The sequence below is a fragment of the Somniosus microcephalus genome, chromosome 10 (genome assembly GCF_052327205.1).
Source record: "Somniosus microcephalus isolate GS21.2 chromosome 10, FLI_Smic_1.0, whole genome shotgun sequence".
NCBI classification, from domain to species: Eukaryota; Metazoa; Chordata; class Chondrichthyes; order Squaliformes; family Somniosidae; genus Somniosus; species Somniosus microcephalus.
Window position 1 is genome coordinate 149,155,956 of NC_140996.1, and position 25,359 is coordinate 149,181,314.

The window sequence follows — 25,359 nt, forward strand, 5'->3', positions numbered from 1 at the left end:
CTGCTTTAGGTACAGTAGCGTAGTGGTTACAGTACTGGACACGTAACTTGGAGGTCGAAGTTAAAATCCTACTGTGGCAAATTCTAAAATTGTATTTAACAAATTGAGCAGTTGTGAAAGCATGTGAAATATAGAAGTTTTGGATAGTTTTCTGATATTCTAGTTATTTGCAATTTTGACCGAACCACCAAGGACGCAAAGGCTAGATGCAAACTCCATATGTAGGAAAACCTACATAGTTCCAAATATTTACATTAATAGTCAAGCTATTGAGAAATGTCTATTATCTATTACTCAAATTCTGTAAAGAAATTCCATTCAAAGGAAGTTAATCAGCGGCCTTGTCTTAACTCTTTGTGAATTGATTCAAAATTGTTCTGTCTTTTGAGCAAACTTTGACAGCTAGCTGTATTTTCTGCTACTGTAAAAGACTTCAAGGTAGATTTTCAACTTGTTTCCCGGGCTCAAAACTGGCATTGCGGATTGGCTACTTGTTATAGAAATCACCTGATTTACATTTCCATGGATTTCAATGGTGGCTAGTTGAAGATCTATAACATTTTCTGGCATGACCGATATATTAATCATCCTCATAAATTTATGTAGGTGTGCACTGGCAATCATATGCATACTTAACATGTTTGTTATTTTCCCAGGAAGTCCTATTATGTTTGGATTATAAGAAAGTATCTTTTTTAAAATTTGTTCTTGGTATGTGAGCATTGCTGGCAAGTTTCATTTATTGCTCATCCCTAGATTCCCGGAGAAGGTGGTAGTGGGCCTTCATTAGTGATTGATTTCCAACTCAGTAGCTCACTTCAAAAGGCATTAAGAATGGGACTGGAATCATGTAGGCCAGACCGGGACATGAGTGAACCAGATAGGTTTTATGATGATCCAGCAGCTTTCATGTTTTTATTTTTCTGATGCAAGACCACAAATTCCCAGGCCTATTGAATTTATTTTCACAGCTTGTCATGGTTTGATTTGAACTAATGACTTCTGGATTGCTGCTCCAATACCGTAATAACTACACTATCCAGTTTATGGAATTAAAGTGAGATTCCTTGTCTGTGGGTGCTGCCCATTTCTCTTAGCTGAGAAAAGCATCTGGTGGGAGCTCAAAATGTAGTCGTCATTTTCCAAGAATTGTTTATGTGTTTTATTGTTAGCGCAGTACTGGATTTTCAATGTGGGAAGATGTAGTGGCTTCTGACATTTTGTGCTGGATTTTGCCGGCGTTTGGAGGCGGGTCCACTATCAAAATAGCTAAGATTGACAGTGGGTAGGAAACCCGCTGTCAACCCGCCTCCACTCGCATCTCCCAGGTGTCGGATCTGTCCGCGCAGAACTGACCCGACACCAAGCGGCAGGGGAGACAATTTATATAATGAAATGGCTTGTTAAAAGCCAATTTAATGCTGTTTTGAGCCTACCTTGTAATTTTACGTGCTCCCCATGGGTTACCTGCTGATCAGGGAACACGCCAACTCGTCCTGTCGTGAGTTGAGTCTGCTTTGATGTATCTGATGAGCTGACAGCTGCAGAAGTGGTATAAAGGATGCCATGTTGCAGTTGTTCAGTTTCCTGGCTCAGAAACTGTTGGTTACTGCATCTGTAAGACATATAGGGGGAGAAATTCGGTTGATAGCGCCACCTAAAGAGGCCGAGAAGTGGGGCGCTAGCCAATTTCCGGGCGGGCGCAAGGCGCCTAGCGCCTCGCCCCATATTGAGCATGCATTTAGCGCCGGCGCTAAATCTTAGCGCCCGCTCATGGGCGCAGGCTGATTATGATGTCATTTGATTGTGCAACGCCTTTTGGGCACCCCAGACCGGAAATTCAGTGGCGCCCCCCTCCGTAGCGCCTGGCGCTAATAGTGACAGCTTACCTGGGCCTTACCAAGTCGCTCTCAGGCTGGAGGAGCGTTATTTAAAGGGGACTGGTGTGGTTTAAAAGCGGCAGCCATTTTTGGATCACAACTTCCTCGAGAGCTACAAAGAGTTGCTGAGCTGCACACTGAGAGCCATTTGACCACTGAGCCAGCGCAGGTAGATGATCTTCAGCCTTCTGACCATCACCTTGCTGTTGGTGAGCCTTGACAACGGGGAACCTTCCTGTGGGCACTTATTATGGGGGCTGCATTGGAGGGGAACGTCCTGCTGCTGAATCATCTGGAAAGGGCACTGAGACGTAGGGAGAGGGGGGCGGGCATGGCCAGATGGAGGAGGGCCAACAGACGTCGCCACAGCAGACCTTAACGCTGGCAGGGTTATCCGACAGCAGTTTTCCTACATGAACATGCCGGAGGAGCAGTGTGTCAGAAGGCTGCGATTTAGAAAGGAGGTGGTGACTGAGCTGTGCCAGCTGCTTCAGCCAAATCTGCAGCCTCAGATAAGGTGCAGGACATCTCTGTCGGTGGCTGAGAAGATGGCTGCTGGCCTGAACTTCTACGCGAGCAGCTCTTCTCAGGCTGCGCGTCAGAGGCTGATCAGAAGTAGCTTCTAGGCCCCTCTCACGGAATGCTTGCTGCCATTTCAAGAACAGGAATGGAACCGGTCTGATACCCCCAAGCCTGTGAAGGGCAAGATGCATGTAAATAGCAGGCATGGCCATTGTAAATGAAGAAAGTGTTTCATTACACAAAATGTGGTTCCTTCAAACATGAGAAAGCTATGGCAACAGAAAGCAAAACTAATACACTGACACATAACTGCTTCTCACACCCGGGAGACTGTCCAAAACATAAATCACATTCCGACCATCTTCCTTGGCCTTGATTCCACTGCGCCAACCAAAGCACCCAATGCCCCATCAGTGAGGCGTTCCGCCCTCTGCCTCACCCTTTCCATGTCTTGCTAGGCTGGTGCGCCACAGGTAGGCTCCCACCGCTTTGAAGGCCTACAAGGCAGTGAGTGTGTCTGGTGATGCCAATTGACCTGCCCCTTTAAGAGCTGGCCGGCACCACTGTGTCTCAGGGAAAGTGATTATTGACAGCACCCTCGCTGCGCCCCGCCGCAGCGAAATTGGGTTGCGCCACCGGGTTAGCGCCTTAAGAGTAGAGTGCAGCGCCTGATTTCGCGCCACAATCACCTTCAGGGGCGCTGCAACCTAATATCGCGCTAGGTGGCGCTAAACTTTGCGCATCACCAGGACTAGCGCCCCAAACGCGGCTATACCGAATTTCTAGGCCATAGAGATTTCTGTAGCTTGCCAGTGTTTAGAGCCAACTGTATATCCAGTGCCACCTCATTGGAACAACCTCTCTCACCATTGACAGATCGCTTCTGTCATCTCACCTGCAGCTGCCGTCTATTGCAGCAACATCGGTGCCCTTGAAAAAATCAGACCTTGGTCCTCTGAAACCTTCAAACGATCAGCCCCAACATCAACATCACCAGGCACACCAACATCGCCAACCTTCTCCGCCATCACCTGATATTAGCCCCTGACAACATTGCTGCCTGAGAGGCCAGCGATGGCATCACCATGGCCAGATTTACTTCACTTGACACTATACACCCTGGCTGCCACATGATGCGCCAGGTTGACACCACCCCACACCAGCACCATAAAGCATCCCTATAATGTCTAAGCCATTCCATTCACTCATCACTATAGCAGGGGGAGGGGGGGGGGGGGAAAGTTATGTCTCAACATTCACTAGAACTCAGTAAGACACTTCTCAAGGTGCGTACAGATCTGTCCAATAAGAAGAAGTGTTGAAAATATAAATTTCACTATGACAACACATTACCAGAAACTTCACATGAACATTGGCTAACCCTCTTAAGTGCCTACCCTTGTGTGTTAGTTGGTATGCTTGCAGTAGGATGAGTGTGAGGGGTGGCTATTGAGATGGGGAAGTGATCATGTAGATAGAGAGGGTTGGGTGGAGGTGCAAGTTAAGTTGGTGTGAGTAGGGCATGAAAGGCAGAGTGATGGGGATGCGATGAGTGGCACAGCAGGATGAGGTTGAGTGTGGCTTTGCAGAAACATTTCGTGATCTACTGAGATCATTGAAAAGTTTGCGCTAGTGCAGCCTGGCACTCCTGACGACATCCCTGCTTGTGTCCTCCTGTGCAACCAGACTGTGTTGATCTCCTGGGGAGGCCTCCTCTGCCCATGGGAAGGGAAGAGAATCTCTCTGCGTGTTGTGACTCCCTCCATAAGCGTATGGAAGGAGTCATGCGTGAGCCTGGGTGCAGACATGCACCTTTGTGCAGTGATTGTCAGTGTTTGCAGCACCTCAATGCTGTAGAACACTGACAGCACAACTGTCAAAATCAATGTGGCCATGGTCCCTTTAAGGAAACCGGCTGATGACGCGTCATCAAATGACGTCATCAGACCCGCTTCCTGTTAATTGGCCAGGAACCCCGCAGGCCGGGCTTAACAAGCCCAATCTACGGAAAATCTTTTTGAGAGAGCGGCTGCAGACAGGAGTGTGACCGGAAACCGCCAACCAGCTCTCATCCCGCCTCCGCAGGGAAAATCGAACACTCTAAATCAAATGTCAGTTGAGCTGATGCCTCTGAGTCAGATGATTGCGGGTCCAAGGATTTAGGCTGACTCTTCAGTATTGAAGGAGTGCTGCATTGTTGGATGCACTATCTTTTGAATGAGATGCTAAACTGACTCCTGACTACCTGTTTTGGTGTGTGCATAAGGTCCAAATGTGTCAGGCTTGGCTTGGTGGTAGCATTCTTACCTCTTAGAAGGTTGTGGATTCAAGCTCTACTCCAGGCCTTCAGCACATAATTTTGGCTGACACTCCAGTGCAGTATGAGAGACTGCAGCAGTGTTGGAAGAGGTGCTGTCTTTTGGATGAGACGTTAAATCAAGGTTCCATCTGTCCTTGCAGGTGGTTGTAAAATATCCATTTCAAGAAGAGCAGGGAGTTCTCCCAGTGTCCTGGCCAACATGTATCACTTAAAGATTACCACTACAACATTTTAATTCATCATTTATCTCATTGTTCTTTGTGGGAACTTGTGTGCAAATTGGCTGCCATTTAAGAACATAAGAATTAGGAGCAGGGGTAGGCCATACAGCCCCTCGAGCCTGCGCCGCCATTCAATAAGATCATGGCTGATCTTCAACCTCAACTCCACTTTCCTGCACTATCCCCATATCCATTGATTCCCCTAGAGTCCAAAAATCTATCTATCTCAGCCTTGAATACACTCAAACAGTCAACATCCACAGACCTTTGGGGTAGAGAAGTCAAAAGATAAAGAACTTCCTCCTCATCTCAGTTTTAAATGGCCGACCCCTTATCCCGAGACTATGTCCCCTAGTTCTAGACTCTTCAGCCAGGGGAAACAACCTCTCCACATCTACCCTGTCAGTACCCCATAACACCTGAACACTAAAAGTTTCTCGCCATGGGTAAGACAATTCAAATCTGATGAACCAAAAATGGTTTTAATGTAATCCTTTTATTGTTTGACCAAGTCCAGACACACACTGGCCAGAATTTTCTGGTGGCAGGCGGGTTGGGGCGGACAGGCTCCGATGTGGTCGGGAAACCCGGGAAGCTGAGTTTCCCGCAAGCCCTGTCGACTTTAATGGCAGGGCCTGATTTGCATGTAAGGCCTCGGTTTCCCGCCCGCAGCCAGCCAGATTGAGGCACTGGCTGGCTGCGGGTGGGTAGGCCTGCAGCCGCATGGAACAAAACAGGGGGGTTCGCGTGAGGGCCGGGCCGTGGGTAGCATTGGCGGGGGCAGGGGGCGGTGGGGGGAGACAATCGGGGATTGGAGCCGGGGGAAGCATTGGGGTAGGGCGGGGAGAGAGGACCGGGGGTCAGGCTGGGGAAGCATCGGGGTGGGGCAGACATTTGGGGAGGGTCGAGCAGAGATCGGGGTGGCCTCCGCATCATCGGGGGGGGAAGGGAGCGGCAAGGCCTGGGCGGCATCTCCGATCATGGGAGGTAGGTTAGGTTGGAACCCTGGGTCGAGAAGGTAGGTATAAAGCCACTTATCTCCTGGATCCAGCAGTCTCTGCCTCGCTTTAACTGCCTGGTTTCACAAATTGTGTGAAACCTGTCCACATGCAGTTAAAAAACAAAATGGAGGTTAAAAAAGAGGCTTCCAGCCTCATTATAATATTTAAATTGACGTACTGCCCCCTGGGAGCAGGTTGGTCGCCCCCCCCCCCCCCCCCCCACCCCCCGTCAAAACCGGAAGTGGACGGGTTGGAGGTGGGATCAGGTCGGGAATCCCATTTTTAACAATTTACCTACTCCCACGCTCCAAACCCACCCTTTTTTTAGCTTAAAATTCCGGCCCATGTCTTTAAGTAGTAGACATACAGAGAAATAAATGCAATTACCCAGTTTTTCCTCTGGGTAGAAACGTAACCTTCATCGATCCTCTCGCTCCTGACTCTCTCCACAAATTGTTACAGAAAGCTCAAGATCTTTATAGGTCTATAGTCACGCACGCTGTCCTTGCTGATTCATTATGGCATAACAAGTGTTCTTGTGAACAAGATCCCCAGAAATGAGAGAGTTCCTACAAAACCACCGATGCCAACTGTCTATTGTCCCACTTCCTATCTCAAAACTATCTTTGCCATCTTGTTTCACAATGTGGCGACAAGAAGTACTCAACAGGCACGAATCACACATCTTGCACTTTCAGCAGAACCTAAATAGCAGTCAGCTAAAATATACCCTGACACATTAAACTCTAAAGCATCCTGGGAATGAACAACTTCAACCATTTCATTATTTCTATCAACAGTAAGAATCCACGAGCCATTTATAACTTTAAAAAAAAGCAGTAACCTTAATTATATGAGATTGAACCAAATATATAACCCTGTGTACATATATCTACACAACTAATCTTGCACATGTTTTTCTACATTACAACAGCGACTACAATTGAACAGTACTTGATTGTCTGTGAATCGCTTTCGGACATTCTGAGATTGTGAAAGGCACTATATAAATGCAAGTTCTTTCTTTCAAAGACACTGTTTGAAGAAAAATGAGAATCGTCTGAGTGTTCTGTCCTATATCACCAAAAAAGGATAAACAACAGTGACGGTACTTCAAAAACAAGTTGTTGTTTGTGAAGAGCTTTGAAATGTCTTGAGGATATAAGATGCTTTTTTTTATACTCGTTCCTGGAATGTGGGCGTCACTGGCAAGGCCAACCTTTATTGCCCATTGCCCTTGAGAAGGTGGTGGTGAGCCGCCTTCTTGAACTGCTGCAGTCCGTGTGGTGAAGGTACTCCCACAGTTAGGGATGGAGTTCCAGGATTTTGACCCAGCGACGATGAAGGAATGGCGATATATTTCCAAGTCAGGATGGTGTGTGACTTGGAGGGGAACTTGCAGGTGATGCTGTTCCCATGCGCCTGCTGCCCTTGGCCTTCTAGGTGGTAGAGGTTGTGGGTTTGGGCGATGCTGTCGAAGTAGCCTTGGCGAGTTGCTGCAGTGCAAATTGTAGATGGTACACATTGCAGCCATGGTGCACCGGTGGTGGAGGGAGTGAATGTTTAAGGTGGTGGATGGGGTGCCAATCAAGCGGGCTGCTTTGTCCTGGATGGTGTGGAGCTTCTTGAGTGTTGTTGGAGCTGCACTCATCCAGGCAAGTGGAGAGTATTCCATCACACTCCTGAATTGTGCCTTGTAGATAGTGGAAAGACTTTGGGGAATTAGGAGGTGAGACACTCGCCGCAGAATGCTCAGCCTCTGACCTGCTCTTGTTGCTACAGTATTTATGTGGCTGGTCCAGTTAAGTTTCAGGTCAATGGTGATCCCCAGGATATTGATGGTGGGGGATTTGGTGATGGTAATGCCGTTGAATGTCAAGGGGTGGTGGTTAGACTCTCTCTTGGAGATAATCATTGCCTGGCATTTGTGCGGCACGAATGTTACTTGCCACTTATCAGCCCAAGCCTAAATGTTGTCCAGGTCTTGCTGTATGCAGGCATGGACTGCTTCATTATCTGGGGAGTTGTGAATGGAACTGAACACTGTGCAATCATCAGCAAACATCCCTACTTCTGACCTTCTGATGGAGGGAAGGTCATTGATGAAGTGCTATGTAAATGCAAATTCTTTCTTTGAAATCACACTTTTATTTTCTTGGTATTTCTGTATAATCAAAATTGTAGTAAAACAAACTTAAATTTTATTCTGAAGACTTCAAAAATGTGATGGTTTCTCAGGTAGTTTTCTTCCTGATAATTTTTATGGGATGAACTTCAACTGATTTTGAAAGAGTGAATGAAAGTGCGGTGCCTATGCTTTAACAAATTACAGGCCCGGACTTGAGGGCGCCGCGCTGAAATGGATCTCTAATTACCATAAATTGTTGCACAAAAGCCGACTAAAAGTCAATTGTTAAGTGTAATGAGCGGCAAGCATCGTTCGTTCTCCACTGACCGCAAAATCTGGGCCCTATTACTCAAAATGAGGTGACTGACATTTTTTGTAGACCATTCCCTTCTCACCAGCGCTACATGGATTTTTGAAATCCACGCAATATGCTCTGATTCATTTGCAGATGCCTTCTTGATCTGATCCAGGAGAGATTTTTTGTTGTTGTTTTCAATTGCATATGTAAAAAGGATTAGACAGCTCTTGTGCTTTAAAATAGTACAACATTTGTTGCCCAGTGCTTTTGACGGTTGTTCCATCTTTTTGTTTTTGTTCATAGAATCGTGCTTAGACAAAGGTGTTGATTTTAACCGCCACTTTGTTCTGGAACAAGAAGGATTTACTTTTAAATGCCCTCTGTTGGAATATATGACGTTGGACAAGTCCATGAATACAACACAGAACTACAGTGTTATGTGGTATAACAACAAAACATCTGAAGTAATAACAACAAACAAGGAGCGAAGGATACATGTACAGGATGATTCTCTTTGGTTTCTTCCAGTATTGTTTGAAGACACTGGCTACTATATATGTGTTGTGAGGTAAGCTTGCATACACCTCCATTTAAGAGAACAATTTTCAGCTCTTTACACCTAGAATCCACACCAAGCAAGGTTGGAGGTTAGACGCAGAGTAAAGTTGCTTCTAAACTGACCCAATAATATTTCTTAATCACTATCCCAGAAAAGACCATGGGCTCGAATTTCACAGGGCCGTGGTGGCGGGAATGGAGGCGTGTGGGGTGTTAAAATTGCAAAAAGTGGCGGGTGGGCCCAATCCCACCTCCAAGCAATTTTCAAGAAATCGTGTTTACTGCTCCCGTCTCCGTCCCGCCTCCAAGAGGCGGGATAGGCCCTTAAGGCCCTTAACAAGCACTAAATTGCCTCTATTATCCCATTTTGAAAGGCCTTGGTGATTTTAACCCTTTTCCAACATGAAGCACGCCTGCTCTGAAACACGACGGTGAAACCTGGTGGGAGTACAATTGGATTGCTGACTTTTAGCTGCAGCTCCACCATTAAATAGGATATTTGATCATCCATCATTTGCAGATGGCAGGACTTTGTTGTCTCAGGTCTGGGGGAACTTTTAGAAGGCATAACCACAGCTGTGGAAGTTTGGAGCCTGACACCCATCTCCAGTGTGACCTCCTGGGAAACTCCTCTCGCCACCTTCACTGAGCGCTTCCTCAACTGAGGCATATACCAAGTAATCCTAAGCCCTCAATGTGGAAGTTCCATTAGCGAAATGACACACTCCACAACTGCAGCAGTAGCCAACAGATTTTTTATTTACAGTAACCATCTGATGGCTTTTTAACATTAAACATCAAATTTCACCCAAGCGACTACCCTTGTGACTATTTGTGCAGTATCTTTCTCTTAAAGCGTGCTCCTACGTGGTGCTTCCCCTGTGGCTTCAGCAGATGTGGAGGCCCCTTGCTCACTTTCTTGCTGCTCCTGTCTCGACACCTTTGGCGGGTGTCCTCTGGGGTTGCGATCCTGTGAGGGCTCGCCAACAGTCTGCGGCTGTGCAGGGGTTGAGACGCCGATCTCAGTTGGGTGTGGACTCTGGTGGGGCTCTGACCAAGGGCTCTGCAGTGACATGGAAGTGTGAGCGCTTGGAGAGGAGCCCCCACTTCCTTGATGTCTGCCACCAACTTCCCTCTCATGGGTCAGGTCTCCCTCAGCGCTTGCAAGTGGCTTGAGAGCACCTTTCTGCACATCAGGGGGACCATGGGGACCCATATCTGCACTGGCAGTCCTACTCAGAAGGACTTCCATGAAGGTCTGGTTTCTCTGTTCAGTAGATGACCATCGCTCCTCCAGAGATGTCATTCTATTCAGAACACTCACCATGTTTTCTGCACTCTGGCGACTTATCACCTCCGTGAGGTTGCCATCCTTTCCATGGTGATGCATTCATGCGCCAATGACTCCACAAAGGTTCTGCTCATGTTCGTAATGGACTCCTCCATTCGCTCCACACTCGCAGTGACCCTGGAGACAAAACCTGCCAGAGACTCCTGCATCTGTTCCTGGAGTTCCAGCACCGCTGATCTTGTGGATGGACCCAGAGGCAGAGGGTCGACATGCAGCTGAGCCGAGCTGGCAGAGTCCTGCACCCTTCGAAGAGGACTCTCCACTGCTGTCCCTGTCTCCACCATCTGCTGATGCTCACTTGTGAGCTGTGATACACCAGGTGACAACACTACTCTATCTCACGAAGGTCCCATCGAGGTGTGAGTGTCTGCGCTGGTGCTGGGTGCGCTGAATTCTGCTGATGCTGCGCCCTCGGAGGTTGCAGCTTCCTCGGAGGAGTCTGGATGTTCAGGCTCTTCCTCCTGGCTAGTGGGGATGGGTGCTTTTGATGGTCCTGTGGGGAGTAAAGGAAAGAGTCAGAGATGTGATGCCAAGGTTACATGCACATTGCATTTTGCAGATGATCATAAGTCCGTACGATGTAGCTTCAGAATCATTATCAGTGACTCATGCAATGTCAATGAGAGAGATGGAAAACTATTCTGTCACCAGCTTGCTGTGATGCACCCGTCTGTCCGTCCCCCACTTGCGCATCGTCCTCCACTCCCACGATCTCCAGGACTGCCTCCTCCCAGGGGGTGAGCTGGGCTACTGAGGGTGGCCCTCCTCCTGTCCTCGCTCTTTCCCTCTTATTGTGAGCTCTCTTTTCCTGCAATGAGGGAGACAAGTGGAGTTTGAGTGAGAATGAAGGAATGAGTGTAGAGAATCCATAGCATAGATGCTTAGAAGGAGACAAAGATGGAGTGAGGTGGCAAGACCACGGGCCCTCCCTGTGTGTTGTAAGTTGTTTTCATAGCATCACAGTGATAGGGAGTGTGAGGGCTGCATAGTCGAATAGTTAGGTGAATGTGACCATAGAGAGAGAGGGAATGGGTAAGGGTGCATGGATGTCAGTGTCAAGTGGGATGTGGAGGAAGAGATTGCTAAAGCTGAGTGCTGTTGAGGAGAGGCAATGGGGATCAGATTGAGGGTGATGGGAAAGTCATACTTGTTGTGTATGTACCTTTAAGAGAATAACTGGTCTCAGACTGCAGTACCGGCAGTGACCACCCCTGTATAAAAGGCGCTAGTGAGCCTCTGTTGTTTCAGTTTCACTATTGACTTCCATCAGTAAAGACTTGTTTTGTTCAACTCCTGCTGTCCGTGTCTCAATCATTCACGGACATAATACTGGCGACGAGCAGATACGAACCTACCTACAGTCTGCACCACCTCCTGGGATCCATTCCTACAGCGAAGTGAGCAGAGGTCGAGGCCAGAAAGAAAAGAAAGTAAGAGGCAGTAGAAACGGGCGTCGACCGTGGGCATCCGCCCCTGTGTTAGCGGAGTTGAAGATTGCTGGAGAAGCTGTCGGAAGCAGGGCCTGGTTCCTGTCGACGGTGCTTCAGCTAATCGGGCTGGTGGCAGGTAGTGCACTGATCCTTCCTGGGCTGCGGCGGTCGCGAACTCGAGTGGGTGGTTTGCAACGGGGCCGAGCAGCGTTGTCGGGAAGAGAGAGAGGGTGGAGCACACAGGGTGCGGCCAGTGCTACGAAGCCGGGCTGCGTATAGACCCGAGAAGAGGGAGGCAAGAGTCCTGCAGGGTTGTTCCACGATGGGAAAATAATAAAAGAAGAAATATTAAACGCGCAAGAAACCGCGAGGAGCTGCAGGTTGCAACGGGAACCGCGGAAAGCAGCGCTAGCAACAGCGGGGAAGAAGCAAAGCGCGGGAGGCGCCATTTTAGATTTGCAAGATGCCGAAGACTGGCTGTATCACTGCTTTTGATAATACAATAGAGGACTGGACCACGTATGTGGAAAGAGTCGAGGTATATTTCGAGGCAAACGAAATAGCTGAGGAGAAAAAGGCATCGATATTGCTAAACGTAATGGGCGCTAGAACGTACGGCCTATTGCGGGACCTGATTACTCCAGCCAAACCGAAGGCGAAGAGCTTTAACGAAATTGTTGTTGTCCTACAGGAACACCTAAACCCTGCACCGCTGTTGATAGCAGAAAGATTTAAATTCCACAGGAGAACTCAGCATAAAGATGAGAGCAATGCTGAGTACCTTACGGAACTACGCAAGCTATCAAAGTACTGCCAGTTCGGAGCAGGACTGGCAGATACCCTACGGGACAAATTTGTCTGTGGACTCCTGAGTGAAGGAACACAGAAGAAGTTACTCTCAGAGAAAGAGCTGACGCTAGATAAGGCTTTCAGCGTGGCAGTATCGTATGAAGCAGCAGCCAGGGGAGCTGCAGAAATTCAACAAAAGCCACAGGAATACGGCACCCACGAAATGACACGGGGATTTGCAAAATGTTATCGCTGCGGTAGAACTAACCATGACCAGAAGGACTGCTGGTCCAAAGACAAAATATGCAGGCAATGCGGAAAGATGGGACACATTGCACGAGTTTGCAGGTCTGGGAAGAAGACCAGCGACAACAAAAAGGCTACTAAGCAACCGTACAAGAAAGTACAAAAGATGACGGACAGTAGTTCCGAAGACCAGATGAGCGATAGTGAATCTGGGAACAGGAGACTAAGCTGTCTCAAACTTCACAATGTAATTGCAAAAGAGGATCACCGAACCATTTGAGTCACCCTCACAATAGCAGGGTCCCAAGTTAAAATGGAATTGGATACAGGATCAGCGCTAACCGTCATGAATCGACGAGACTACGAGCGGCTATTCTCACACATACCCTTGAGAGAGACATCCATCGTCTTGACGACGTATACGGGGCAAAAAGTATACCCCAGAGGAAAAATAAGGGTGCCTGTCGAATACAACGGCAAGAAAATACGGAAATTGTATCTCTACATACTGCCAAATGGTGGACCACCGTTATTGGGACGTGAATGGATCAGGAAGATAAAGTTAGATTGGCACTCCATTCATGCAATGACGGTGGACGGTAAAAAAGATGAAGACGTCACTCCTGGACGATTGTCAACAATCTTAGCTAACGCCAAAGAGGTATTTCAACAAGAACTGGGCACGCTTAAAGGCGTAACCGCCTCGATAAAAATAGAAGAGAATGCAGTTCCCAAGTTTTTCAAAGCAAGACCGGTACCATATGCAATTCGCCCAGCCGTCGAGGCAGAGCTGGAGAATCTGGAGAAGGCAGGCGTGTTGTCTAAGGTCGACTGGAGCGAGTGGGCGACACCCATCGTTCCTGTCATGAAGAAAACGTTAAGCAATAAGTTCGGGGAGCCAAGAAAGATTTGCATCTGTGGGGATTTCAAGGTGATGGTGAACCCAGTCCTTCACACAGTACAATATCCTCTCCCAAGGATAGAAGACATCTTCGCCTCACTGTCTGGAGGGAAGCGTTTTACAAAAATTGACTTAGCACAAGCATATTTGCAGATGGAGGTTGAAGAGTCCTCTAGGAAGTATCTCACAAACACTCACAAAGGTCTTTACCAGTATCATCGATTGGTATTCGGAGTAGCATCGGCTCCGGCGATATGGCAAAGAGCGATGGAACAAGTCCTGCAAGGGATTCCGGGGACTCGGTGTTACTTGGACGACATCCTTGTGACAGGTGAAGATGACAGTGAGCACCTTAACAACCTAGAACAGGTGCTCACTAGACTACGGGAACATGGGCTGCGAGCCAACCGCCCCAAGTGCGAGTTTTTTAAGAAACAGATATCGTATTGTGGCCACGTGATTGATGAAGAGGGGCTACATAAGTCCCCTGACAAAATTGAAGCGGTTGTTAAGGCCCCAGCGCCTGAAAATGTGTCGTAACTGAGGTCATTCCTCAGATTGGTGAATTACTACCATAAGTTTTTGCCGAATTTGTCGACAATTCTGCACCCACTGAACGCCCTGCTACGAACGGGAGTAGCATGGGAATGGAGCAATGATTGTAAGCAGGCTTTTCAGAAGAGTAAGGACTTAATCACTTCAAGGGAAGTATTGGCTCACTACAACCCAGCACTGCCGATCAGACTGGCGTGTGATGCGTCTCCCTACGGCATTGGGGCGGTACTGTCACATAAATTCCTTGATGGTTTAGAGAGGCCGATAGCTTTTGCGTCACGCTCGTTAACTTCTGCCGAGCGTAACTATGCCCAGATTGACAGAGAGGCCCTCAGCCTAGTGTGGGGGATGAAGAAGTTCAATCACTACCTGCACGGTCAAAAATTTACTCTACTAACCGATCATCAACCTCTTGTCTCCATTTTCAACCCTCAGAAGGGCGTACCGATAATGACAGCACAACGGCTGCAGAGATGGTCCCTTTTCCTAGGGGCACACCAATATGACATCGAGTACAAAGGAACTAAACAGCATGGGAATGCTGATGGATTGTCACGCCTACCATTGCCGACGGTGGAAGAAGACGACCTTGCAGTGGATCCAATGGAGTTATTCCACTCGACCATAGTCGAATGTCTCCCTGTGACGAATGCAAACATAGAAAAGGAAACACGGAATGACCCGACACTATCACGGGTCTGTGATTTAATGGTGAAGGGATGGCCAGCACATGGCGAACCACTGCTGCCAGCATTCTCGCCGAGAAGAGAACAGCTGTCAGTGTGCAGAGGAACCTTGATGTGTGGATCCAGAGTAGTAATTCCACCTAAGTTGACGGATAGAGTGCTCAATGAGCTTCATGAGGGTCATCTGGGTGGGGTAAAAATGAAGAACTTAGCCAGAGCGTTTGTGTGGTGGCCGGGAATCGATAGAGAAATTGAAGAGATGACCAAGAGCTGTGCAGGATGCCAGAAAGTCCAAAACGCCCCACCACAAGCTCCTCTGCATCCATGGGAGTGGCCCTCATCTCCATGGCAAAGGGTGCACATTGATTTTGCTGGTCCCTTCATGGACTCGATGTTTTTGGTTGCAGTGGATGCACATTCAAAGTGGCCAGAGGTAATAAAAATGTCCTCAACCACCACGGAAAAAACTATCACAGTTTTACGAACCATATTCGCCAGGAATGGGCTGCCTGAACAGATTTGCTCTGACAATGGACCACAGTTTGTGTTTGAAGAGTTCCGGAGGTTCTTAAAGAACAATGGTGTTAAGCATTACACATCTGCCCCATATCATCCAGCCACTAATGGATTGGCCGAGAGGTTTGTCCAAACATTCAAGAAGGCTTTCAAGGCAATGTGTAATGAAGATATACCCCTACAACACAAGGTGGACAACTTCTTGTTTGCCTACCGGAATGCGACACATGCGGTTACAAACCAAACTCCAGCCATGATGTTCTTCAATCGAAGACTACTATGCCGCTTGGATTTGGTTAAGCCAAACGTCCGAGGAGATGTGGAGAACAGGCAGTTTCAGAATATGAATGAAAGGCCGACCAGGAGTTTTAAGATAGGTCAACCAGTCTTGGCCCGGGACTACCGCACTGAGAAATGGCAGCCAGGAACGATTTGTACACGGTAAGGACCTCTCATGTATACCGTGGACGTTGGGGGGAGCATTGTAAGACGACATGCTGACCAGATTCTAGAGTCACTGGAAAACGTCAACTCCACACCACGATCTGATACACCTGGTAATGAAATTGACGTACCAATTGCAGCTACCGCAGAACCGGTAATATTGGAAGCAGATGAACCAAACAACGACATTGATCCCGTCTCAACATTGCCAGAAGAACCTGATACCCCAAAGAGGCGTTATCCAGACAGAATCAGGAAGCCTCCTCAAAGACTGAACTTATAATTGCTTAAACTTAACCAATGTATCTAGCAACTGTAATTGTGATTGTAATTAGTTATCATTTAGTTGTTAAATGAATGTTATGTACTGTTTATCTAAAAGGGGAGGAATTGTTGTGTATGTACCTTTAAGAGAATAACTGGTCTCAGACTGCAGTACCGGCAGTGACCACCCCTGTATAAAAGGCGCTAGTGAGCCTCTGTTGTTTCAGTTTCACTATTGACTTCCATCAGTAAAGACTTGTTTTGTTCAACTCCTGCTGTCCGTGTCTCAATCATTCACGGACATAATAATACTCACTTTTCTTTTCCAATGCGCAGAAGGTCATGAAACCTCTTCCTGCACTGAAGCCAGGTTCTGCAGGTTATCGACAAAGAGTTGACCTCCTGAGCCACTTGGACCCACACAGCCATGGTTTGCTGGGGAGGCTTCTTCCTCCCTGAAGAAGGGAAGAGCACCTCTTTATTGGCTCTTGCTCCCTCCACTAAAGCTTGCAGGGCAATGTCATCAAAGCTGGGAGCAGACCTAGGTCTCTCGCTGGTCATTCTGCCTCCAGGTCCCTCTAACATGAAAGGCCAAAAGGTTGGCAGTCTGCAGAAGAAGCAAGGCTTCTTGCAGACCTTAAATGCAGCAGCAATGATGACGTCATCGGAGGCGAGTTTCAGACTGAAAAAACTAATTGGGACACAGGTTCCCACACGCTGGAACTCAATTGCCCACTTAAGTTAAAATCGCTTCATTCTCCCATATCGATTTAGAATCGGGTGGCTAACACGAAAAGCAGATTGCATGACCCCAGCCCGCCCCAGTAACAAAATCGAGCCCCTTGTCTCTCTGCATTATTGAAATGGGCAATTAATCCATTATGGACTTTTCTCATTAGATTTCCACATTATAATTTATTTTATCAAGAGCATTTGCAGAATTCTTTTGTGCCTTATATTTCCACTTAAACAACTAAAAATATGTTAATTATTTAGTATTGTACAACTTTGATAATTTAGTAATCAAATTACTGCAAGTGAAGCTAATTGTCAGTTTTTAAGTCGCGTAACTCTACAAAGAGTAATAACTGATTTTAACAATACGGTTTTAAGATCAGGGAAGCAAAGTTCGCTCACGGAACTGGTGTTCATCAATTGAGAGAGAAAATGGTTCTATAAAACACAAAATTGTAACGGGGCCTAGGACTTTGTTTTTGTAAGATATTACAGTTTACCATTCATTGACCTTTAGTGAACAATAACTTTAATTGATATCCTCCCAAGTTTCTCTAAAAGTAGAACTGAATAATTTTAAGGAAAATTATTTTGTATAATTCCTTAATAGTTTTGCTTGCTGACACTTGACATACTGATGTTCCAGCATTGGTGGTAGGAGGAGTAAAGCTTCAATCCATGTGTCTTTCACATCTCCCTGACAGAGTTCCAGCTTTGGCTAGGTTGTAATACAATTGCAGTTACTAGAGTAACCTGCTCATGGCTCTATTCGTAGGCTTGGGAGGATTTCTGGCTCTCCAGGGCTTCCTGAGTCCATTTCTTCATTGCTGGGAGACCAGCAGGCAGTTGGATTGATTTATGTGTTGGTGATTGGTCCATGCACAGCTGGGCAATGTGTTATGAAGATTTTGCAGTGGCTGACTTAGCAGAGTCTTGGAATATCTTCTTACAACATGGGGATAGACAGATAGTCTAGTTCAGGTGAGGGACAGTGTGCAAAAGTACGGGATTGGTGCCTAATCTGTCTTGATTGTGATTCCAACACTTTAACTGCCATAAAATATGATTGAGTTGGTGTTTTATCCATCCTTTCTGGGCAGTTTCTTGTTGAAAGATAAATCCAGGATTTTAAGGTTTTCTCTTCTCTTTCTTCCATTATTCAACTAATGTACTTTGTGCATTGAAATCCATGAACATTTTTATTTGGTAACTTGGTATTAGAAAACGATTCTAACACTTCAATGTGCACTTGCAGGTCTCCAACTTTTTGCATCAAAATGGCCGTTTCAGTAGCAGTTAACAACTCTACTAGTGCTTCATGCTTCCAGAATGAAAAGTTCTATGGGGCTTCTTCATATTTGAGGACTTCTAAAAGGCTTTCTTGTCCTGATATCAGTGACTATGTAACCTCAAATGAAGAATTAGCACTAAGGTGGTACAAGGTAAGGGATATCTTGATGTAGAAGCCTTAATGTATAACATTGACCAGTTTACTGATGGAAATTACTCCATCACCTAAAATAATTTAAAGAAGCATTCCTTTAGGGCTGTGCCAAGGTTACACCAAAACTAAATTGGGGCCAGAAAATTGCTCAGGATTGTGCTCCACACGTTCCCACTTTCCAAATAACAAACCTATATGTAGGCTGGCACATGCAAATAAAAAAAAAACATAATTAGGGAAAGGCCTTTATTGTGTTTCTTGCCATTTGCCCTGATTGAATATTGGACACCAAGGATGTTTGTTAAAATATGGCATTCAAAAGTCAACAGAGGGATTAAAAGCATAGTACCGACAACAGTGCTACTGCTATGTACATATCTAGCAGACGGGAGTAATTTTTCAATTTTTAAAAACATTTTGTGTGGTCAGCTCTGAGGCTGTTGATCTGGCAATGCCATTTCTGATGATTGAGGCCAAGAAGGCAGCTTCTAGCACGGAAACAACCCTGGGAGCCGAATGTCAGCCGGGTTTGCAAGGTATCTCCATGCAGGTGGATGTCCCACCCTGCCAGAGGTATACCCTGATTGGAAAATCCAGGCTCATATGTTTAAGACTATTGCACAGCTAATTCCTAAATTACAAATTTGCTATTTTGTGGGCATCAAAGGATGTGGCTGAAATAATATTACCCGTGTGTGTTGCATGTTTGGTGTGTTGACGTTGTGCAACCTGCTACCCATGGTGGACTAAAGTTGGCAGAAGTGGCCTAAAGCTTGAAAATCACCACAACATATATGGCATTACTCAGTTTTGCTTCCAAATTTCTTGGTAACATTGTTTTTGAGATCTCAAATTTAAGGGATTGAACCTGAAATTTATCATCAAACATTTGCTCATTTAAGAGTCTGTTCCTGCCGTGCAGTTTTTTTTTCCAATACGAGTTGCACTGGGGTATGGATACCTGCAGCTCTTTAATACCTTCCCCAAATGACCATGTCCCATGTAGGAATCTATATAGTGAAATACTGGCAGTGGGTAGGGGGGAAGGGAAATCGTAGCCAAGTCCAATCTGGTCCTCAGCTGAGATTCAGACACGTACTTTCCACCACTGTTTACTGGATGAACCGGATCCCTGGCTGATTGATTGATTGAATGATTGATTTTTCCCTTCCCAACCAGGGTACTGAGGCCAACTAGAGCAACAGTTCCGCAGCCAGGCTAAGTCAGCACAAACCAGGAATCAAATTTTGCATTGAAATGGAGGGTCCTTGTATTTTCAGGAACTGTCTCCTTAGTTTAAAAAAACTTGGAGTTTTTGTATAATTATTTTTTAATGTTTGTGTTGCCCTTATAAAATTTTGACTGCGTTTCCAATAAATAACCCGTTAAATTATAGCTCTGGTTGCTACCAGATGCGGAAACAATAGGGCCAATCTTCATCCCAGTTTCTGAGTGGGAACTGGGTGGAAGCAGGCTGAAAACTGCAATGCACTACTTGCTGTCCAGTTTCTATCAACGGTTGGCCTGCCACAATTTTGGAGCGGGCTGGAAACAGGCGACCAGTGCTCCCGATCGAAACAGGCGAGAGCGTACTTGAATATGCAGATTTAGGTTCTACGCTATCTGTAGGATCCCGATGAAATGTTGGTGTTCCACTGGGTGGGACGTGTGATCTGCTTACCAGGGACCGCTGGAGGCTGCTTTGGAAACATTGCAGGAAGGATTTTTGTGGGGCAGGGAGGAGCATGAATGCTCCTCCTGGCTCCGCAAAATTCTCCTCACCTATTGCCAGTTCCTTTGTGCTTCCTTCTCCTCAAGATTGCCAGCCCCCCTCAACTATTTAAGGGCTATTTTTGCCTCAGCTGCTACTCTGATTGGTATGCTGCATGCCAGCACTTAATTCAACAGCTCCTCGGAAATATTCTAATTAGGCGCAGCCATGAAACAGGTTTGGGCCTCATGCTGGAGTGATCGCTCTACCCACCACTCACCTGATGTGCACCCAAAATGCAAATCGCCCCCAAGATATTCTTAAGTGATTGGTAGAAGAATTACCAAACTACTTTAGTAAAAAGCAATTCCACTGCCTCATCTGTGCACGTGGGAGCTCTCATTTGTCCTACCGATCTATCAGACATCTTCTGCTGAAGAGCCTTCAGAGAGAGTGCAATTTACAGTTTCTGGTGTGCTGCCTTTAAGCTGCTGTAAGTTTTTAATTGCTGCAATAGTTTGCCAGTATCCACCCTAACATCAGCAAACATCCAGTGACTGGGGTTTCTGACTGACCCCAGGTCAGCCACAGGCAGGTGTAAATCTTGGGCTGCCATTTTTCTACTCTGGTTTTTGTTGGAGGAGAACATTTGAGCTATGGGATCCTTGGCTCTATAGTAATAATTGTATATAATTTTGTTTTCAGGATTGTGAGCCTATTTCATATGGAGAAAAATACAACTACCACAAAGGTGACTGGCAACTTACAGTAAAGAATGTGGAGCCATCAGATGCAGGAATCTATGTCTGTGAGCTACAGTTTATGCATAATGGTTTACAATACACAACGGCAAAAACCATTGACTTTTATGTTAAAGGTAGGTTTGGTGTGTTCCAACAAAATAATAATACGTATGCTTTTCTTGGAAGAACTATGTAGAATTTCTTAGTTTTATACTGTAATAGATGGTTGTAAAAATGTAAACTTTCAAATCAAGTATTTAAAAAAAAACATGTATTATAGTAGCCTATCATTTTAAATGCTTTCTGACAGAATACACATTGATTACTTTCAAAGCAATTCATTAACAGTAATGGTGACCATGAAACTATCGGATTGTCGTAAAAATTCATCTGGTTCACTAATGTCCTTTAGGGAGGGAAATCTGCCGTCCTTACCTGGTCTGGCCTATATGTGACTCCAGACCCACAGCAATGTGGTTGACTCTTAACTGCCCTCTGAAATGGCCTAGCAAGCCACTCAGTTGTAACAAACCGCTACAAGAAACAATAATAATAAAACCGGAAGGACCACCCGGCACCGACCTCAGCACCGGCAATGGACACGACAACGGCACACATAAGAACATAAGAACATAAGAAATAGGAGCAGGAGTAGGCCAATCGGCCCCTCGAGCCTGCTCCGCCATTCAATAAGATCATGGCTGATCTGATCCTAACCGCCAATCCACTATCACAGAACCATCTCCTGAATCTAACAGAATTAGACACACGAAATAGGAGCAGGATCAGGCTACACGGCCCCTGGGCCTGCTCCGCTACCCACAGGGCCATGACCGATCCGAACTTAGACTCATGTCCAAATTCCTGCCCGCTCCCCGTAACCCTTAATTCCCTTTACTTCTAGGAAACTGTCTATTTCTGTTTTAAATTTATGTAATGATGTAGCTTCTACAGCTTTTTGGGGCAGCATATTCCATGGACCTACCACCCTCTGAGTGAAGTAGTTCCTCCTCATCTCAGTTTTGAAACAGCAGCCCCTTATTCTAAGACTATGCCCCCTAGTTCTAGTTTCACCCATCATCGGGAACATCTTCCCTGCATCCACCCGATCCAACCCCTTCACAATCTTATATGTTTCAATAAGATCGCCTCTCATTCTTCTGAACTCCAATGAGTAGAGTCCCAATCTACTCAACCTCTCCTCATATGTCCATCCCCTCATCCCCGGGATTAACCGAGTGAACCTTCTTTGTACTGACCCAGCCCAGTCGACCCTGCAAAGGCCTCCTCACCAACATCTGGGGACTTGTGCCAAAATTGTGAGAGCTGTCCCACAGACTAGCCAAGCAACAGCCTGACAGTCATACTCGCTGAATCATAGCCATTCATTCCCTCTACCACCGGCGCACTGTGGCTGCAGTGTGTACTATCTACAAGATGCACTGCAGCAACTCGCCAAGGCTTCTTCGGCAGCACCTCCCAAACCCGCGACCTCTACCACCTAGAAGGACAAGGGCAACAGGAGCATGGGAACACCACCACCTCCACATTCCCCTCCAAGTCACGCGTCATTCCTTCTTCGTCACTGGGTCAAAATCCTGAAACTCCCTCCCTAACAGCCATGTGGGAGTACCTTCACCTCACAGACTGCAGTGGTTCAAGAAGGCAGCTCACCACCACCTTCTCAAGGGCAACTAGGGATGGGCAATAAATGCTGACCTTGCCAGTGATGCCCACATCCCATGAATTAATTTTTAAAAAATTAACAAGGAGACCAGACAAAATAACCTCTAACATATAACTATTTCTGCATGGCTGTCAAATGCAGCAGCACGAGGAACCATCTAATGGTAACTAAAAAAAAGGCCTATGCTGTCCACTTTCATACTCCAATCCTTCAAATGCTCTTGGTGTACTTTTAAAAATGTCTCTATCTAAAATTTGCTATAAAGGAGATAGCTAGAATTAGTATTGAACAGAAACATTATTTTAATTTTACTTTTTTGTTGTCAAAATTAGACACTTGAGAATCTTGTTTATTTTTTTAATTAGCATTACAATTTATTGTTAAACCAGAAACAATAAACTTGATATATTTTTCTCATCCTGTTAAAAATGCTCTGTGGCCTCTTTCCACAGTTCTAAATAGTCATGTGAAGGTCCTGACCAAGCTAACGGTTTAAAAGTACAATGTATTTTTTTTTAATCTAATGAATAAATCATTTTGAATGTATAAATGGGTAACCATTCGAACATTAGATAGAACATGCTGAGATTATTCTGAGCTCAGCAGATTAGTTGTTTAACTAAAACAATAACACCACCTAGTGGAATAACTTTGTTTCTCATCACTGGTTCATGACCTTATGATAGTATCAATAGCAATGATGTATGGTTGAGTATTCTAAGGTATACCTTTCATCTTTCATTTATGCCGGTAGAAAATTGTAAACAATTACATTGTTAACATGTCTTTGTTTTTCTCCAGTGTGCTTAATGTCAATTAAATATAATTTACCAATATGTCTCACTATTATTTTACTCATAGAATGTTTGTTTATTTTTATTTTCACAGGCTGTAAAGCAAGTGTAGGCCCACAAATTAAACATCCAAAAAATGGTACAATTGAAATAGAACCTGGTAAGTTTTTTTCTGAAAAAGGGGCAAGGCTACTTGTGCCGCATTTTTTGATTATCTGTTCCCGATCCGGCTCCTTCCTAATGCTGTTTATTCCCACTCTCTGCAAAAGCCTGAATTGAAATGTTATTTTGGGTTGAACAGTGGGCCATTTTACTTTTGAGACATGTCCCGGAAATAGTACAGGATGCCCATATGCTTCTGACCTCATTGAACTAGTTGAAAAACACCTCATGGATATACTGCGTAGCTCAGGCTGAACTACTAATTACTTTTATTGAAATTATACAGGTCAGCAGATAGCAATATGTGACTTAAATTTCACAGGTATATTCTATTGAGTCCAACTTAAGCAATTGTTTTGAGATGCTTAATTCTTTTATCGAGGATGTAAGTGTTATTTGGGCTTTAAACACCGTAGCGTTCCGAGGAGAATTTTTTTTCAAGGTAAATGCAAAAGGAAGTGGCATTGAAGGAGGATAAGGTGATGTTGATGTGGTGAGAGAAGCAAGGAAGTGGTGGAGATGTCCTTGTCGATAATTGAGACCACAGGAGTGGAGAGGCCATGGGCAAGATTGAGGGATAGCTATGAATATGAGTGGAAGAGTTGATTATGGAAGGAGAATTTGAGAGAGGAGAGGAAGATGATGAATTAAGAGGAGATTAAGCCAAAATGGAGATTTAAATCATTGAGAATGAGGAGTTTCTCAGTGCAGAGGCTGAGGAAAGAAAGAAAGAAAGATGGGCTGGATGAAGCTAGCGAGTAAGGTTGGTAGCTTGATAAGGATGTCCCAGGATTTATTACCCTTTTCACGTCCTTTTTATATTCGATATTCTGGGACTTGTCATGGCCAATTCTGACCGATATGGGGATTTCAGTTGACCCCTGCACCATAATCCTATCTGATTGAATGTTGCTAAGGCCATCTACCTAATGCAGACCCAGAGAGAGGGTTGCAAATTAACCAGTGTGGGTTCATTCATTCCTTACTATGTCAACAGTGACAATGATGGGGTAGTCCTTGCCTTGTGTAGGTTTGAAATCCACAGATGTTCTGCATATAGATTGAGCAGTTAAAGCATGAGATGGTATTGTAGAATTTGCAAAATTGGACTTTGTATTAATAAGGGTCAAATGGCAGAAGAGGCCATGATTTTAAAGACTGTTTTAAAAGGAAGCCCAGAAAAAGGGGCATACAAAATGGCCGCCATACCATGTGACCAGCTTATTGGGACACTTTAAAATGGTTCCTGCGCAACCTCAGACAGATTTGTGGATTCAACCCACAGTAAGTTCTGGAAGCCGTTTCTGAGAGAACGAAACCAGACCCACACGTATGCATATAGATTAGATGCAGATCTAGTCAAGATCGGCCTGGAGACAGAGGCCATCCAAATGTTTCCCCAGACAAAAGGGGACAATTTCATATTCATGAGAACAGCACCCAGGACTAGATAACGAGATCAGCAGGCCATTAAAAACAATGAAGGTAATTCCAGACCAGAGATGGGCCTGTTACCAGCCGTTTAAGACATTTTAAAATATAATGGCTACCCCACTGTGCTCGCAGCCCACCAAAAATAAAACAAAGACTAACCTGATTTTGGGCGGGAAGTGAAGCCTCTGGAAGAAAGGTATATCTGGAGAGACTTTTTGGCAGTTGGAGCAAGCTCAGAGAGGCAAGCGAGTTGGAACGCTGACAGTTGCAAGCCTGCAGCTTGAGCTCAGACACACAGTTTGAATCCGGACACCCAGAAGAAGAAGCAGGCAATCGCAGGAGGAAGAAGAAAGCCAACATCGAGAAGGCCGTCTCGAAGCCGGCGTTCCGCCCCGGGGAAGCACATCGGGAGATCATCGACCATCCCCGGGCCGTTGCCGGAACGAGAGGCCATTGACCCAACTTGGGAGAAGAAACAAAAAAATAAAGGTCCCAAGAGAAGAAACCTTCCAGCCACCCCGGCTCGGGAGAAGAGAGAA

At 45.7% G+C, this 25,359-nt stretch overlaps 1 protein-coding gene across 2 annotated transcripts in view; it reads left to right on the forward strand.

Annotated features, from left to right (window-relative positions):
• Positions 1-25,359, forward strand: part of LOC147111752 (interleukin-1 receptor type 1-like) — a 70,841-nt gene that overhangs the window by 37,387 nt on the left and 8,095 nt on the right. For both annotated transcript variants that reach the window (XM_085998956.1, XM_085998955.1), the window contains exons 3-6: positions 8,674-8,938; positions 18,101-18,287; positions 20,706-20,877; positions 23,319-23,384. In XM_085998956.1, the coding sequence (XP_085855082.1) occupies positions 8,674-8,938; positions 18,101-18,287; positions 20,706-20,877; positions 23,319-23,384 (690 nt within the window). The remainder of the gene's footprint in view (positions 1-8,673; positions 8,939-18,100; positions 18,288-20,705; positions 20,878-23,318; positions 23,385-25,359) is intronic.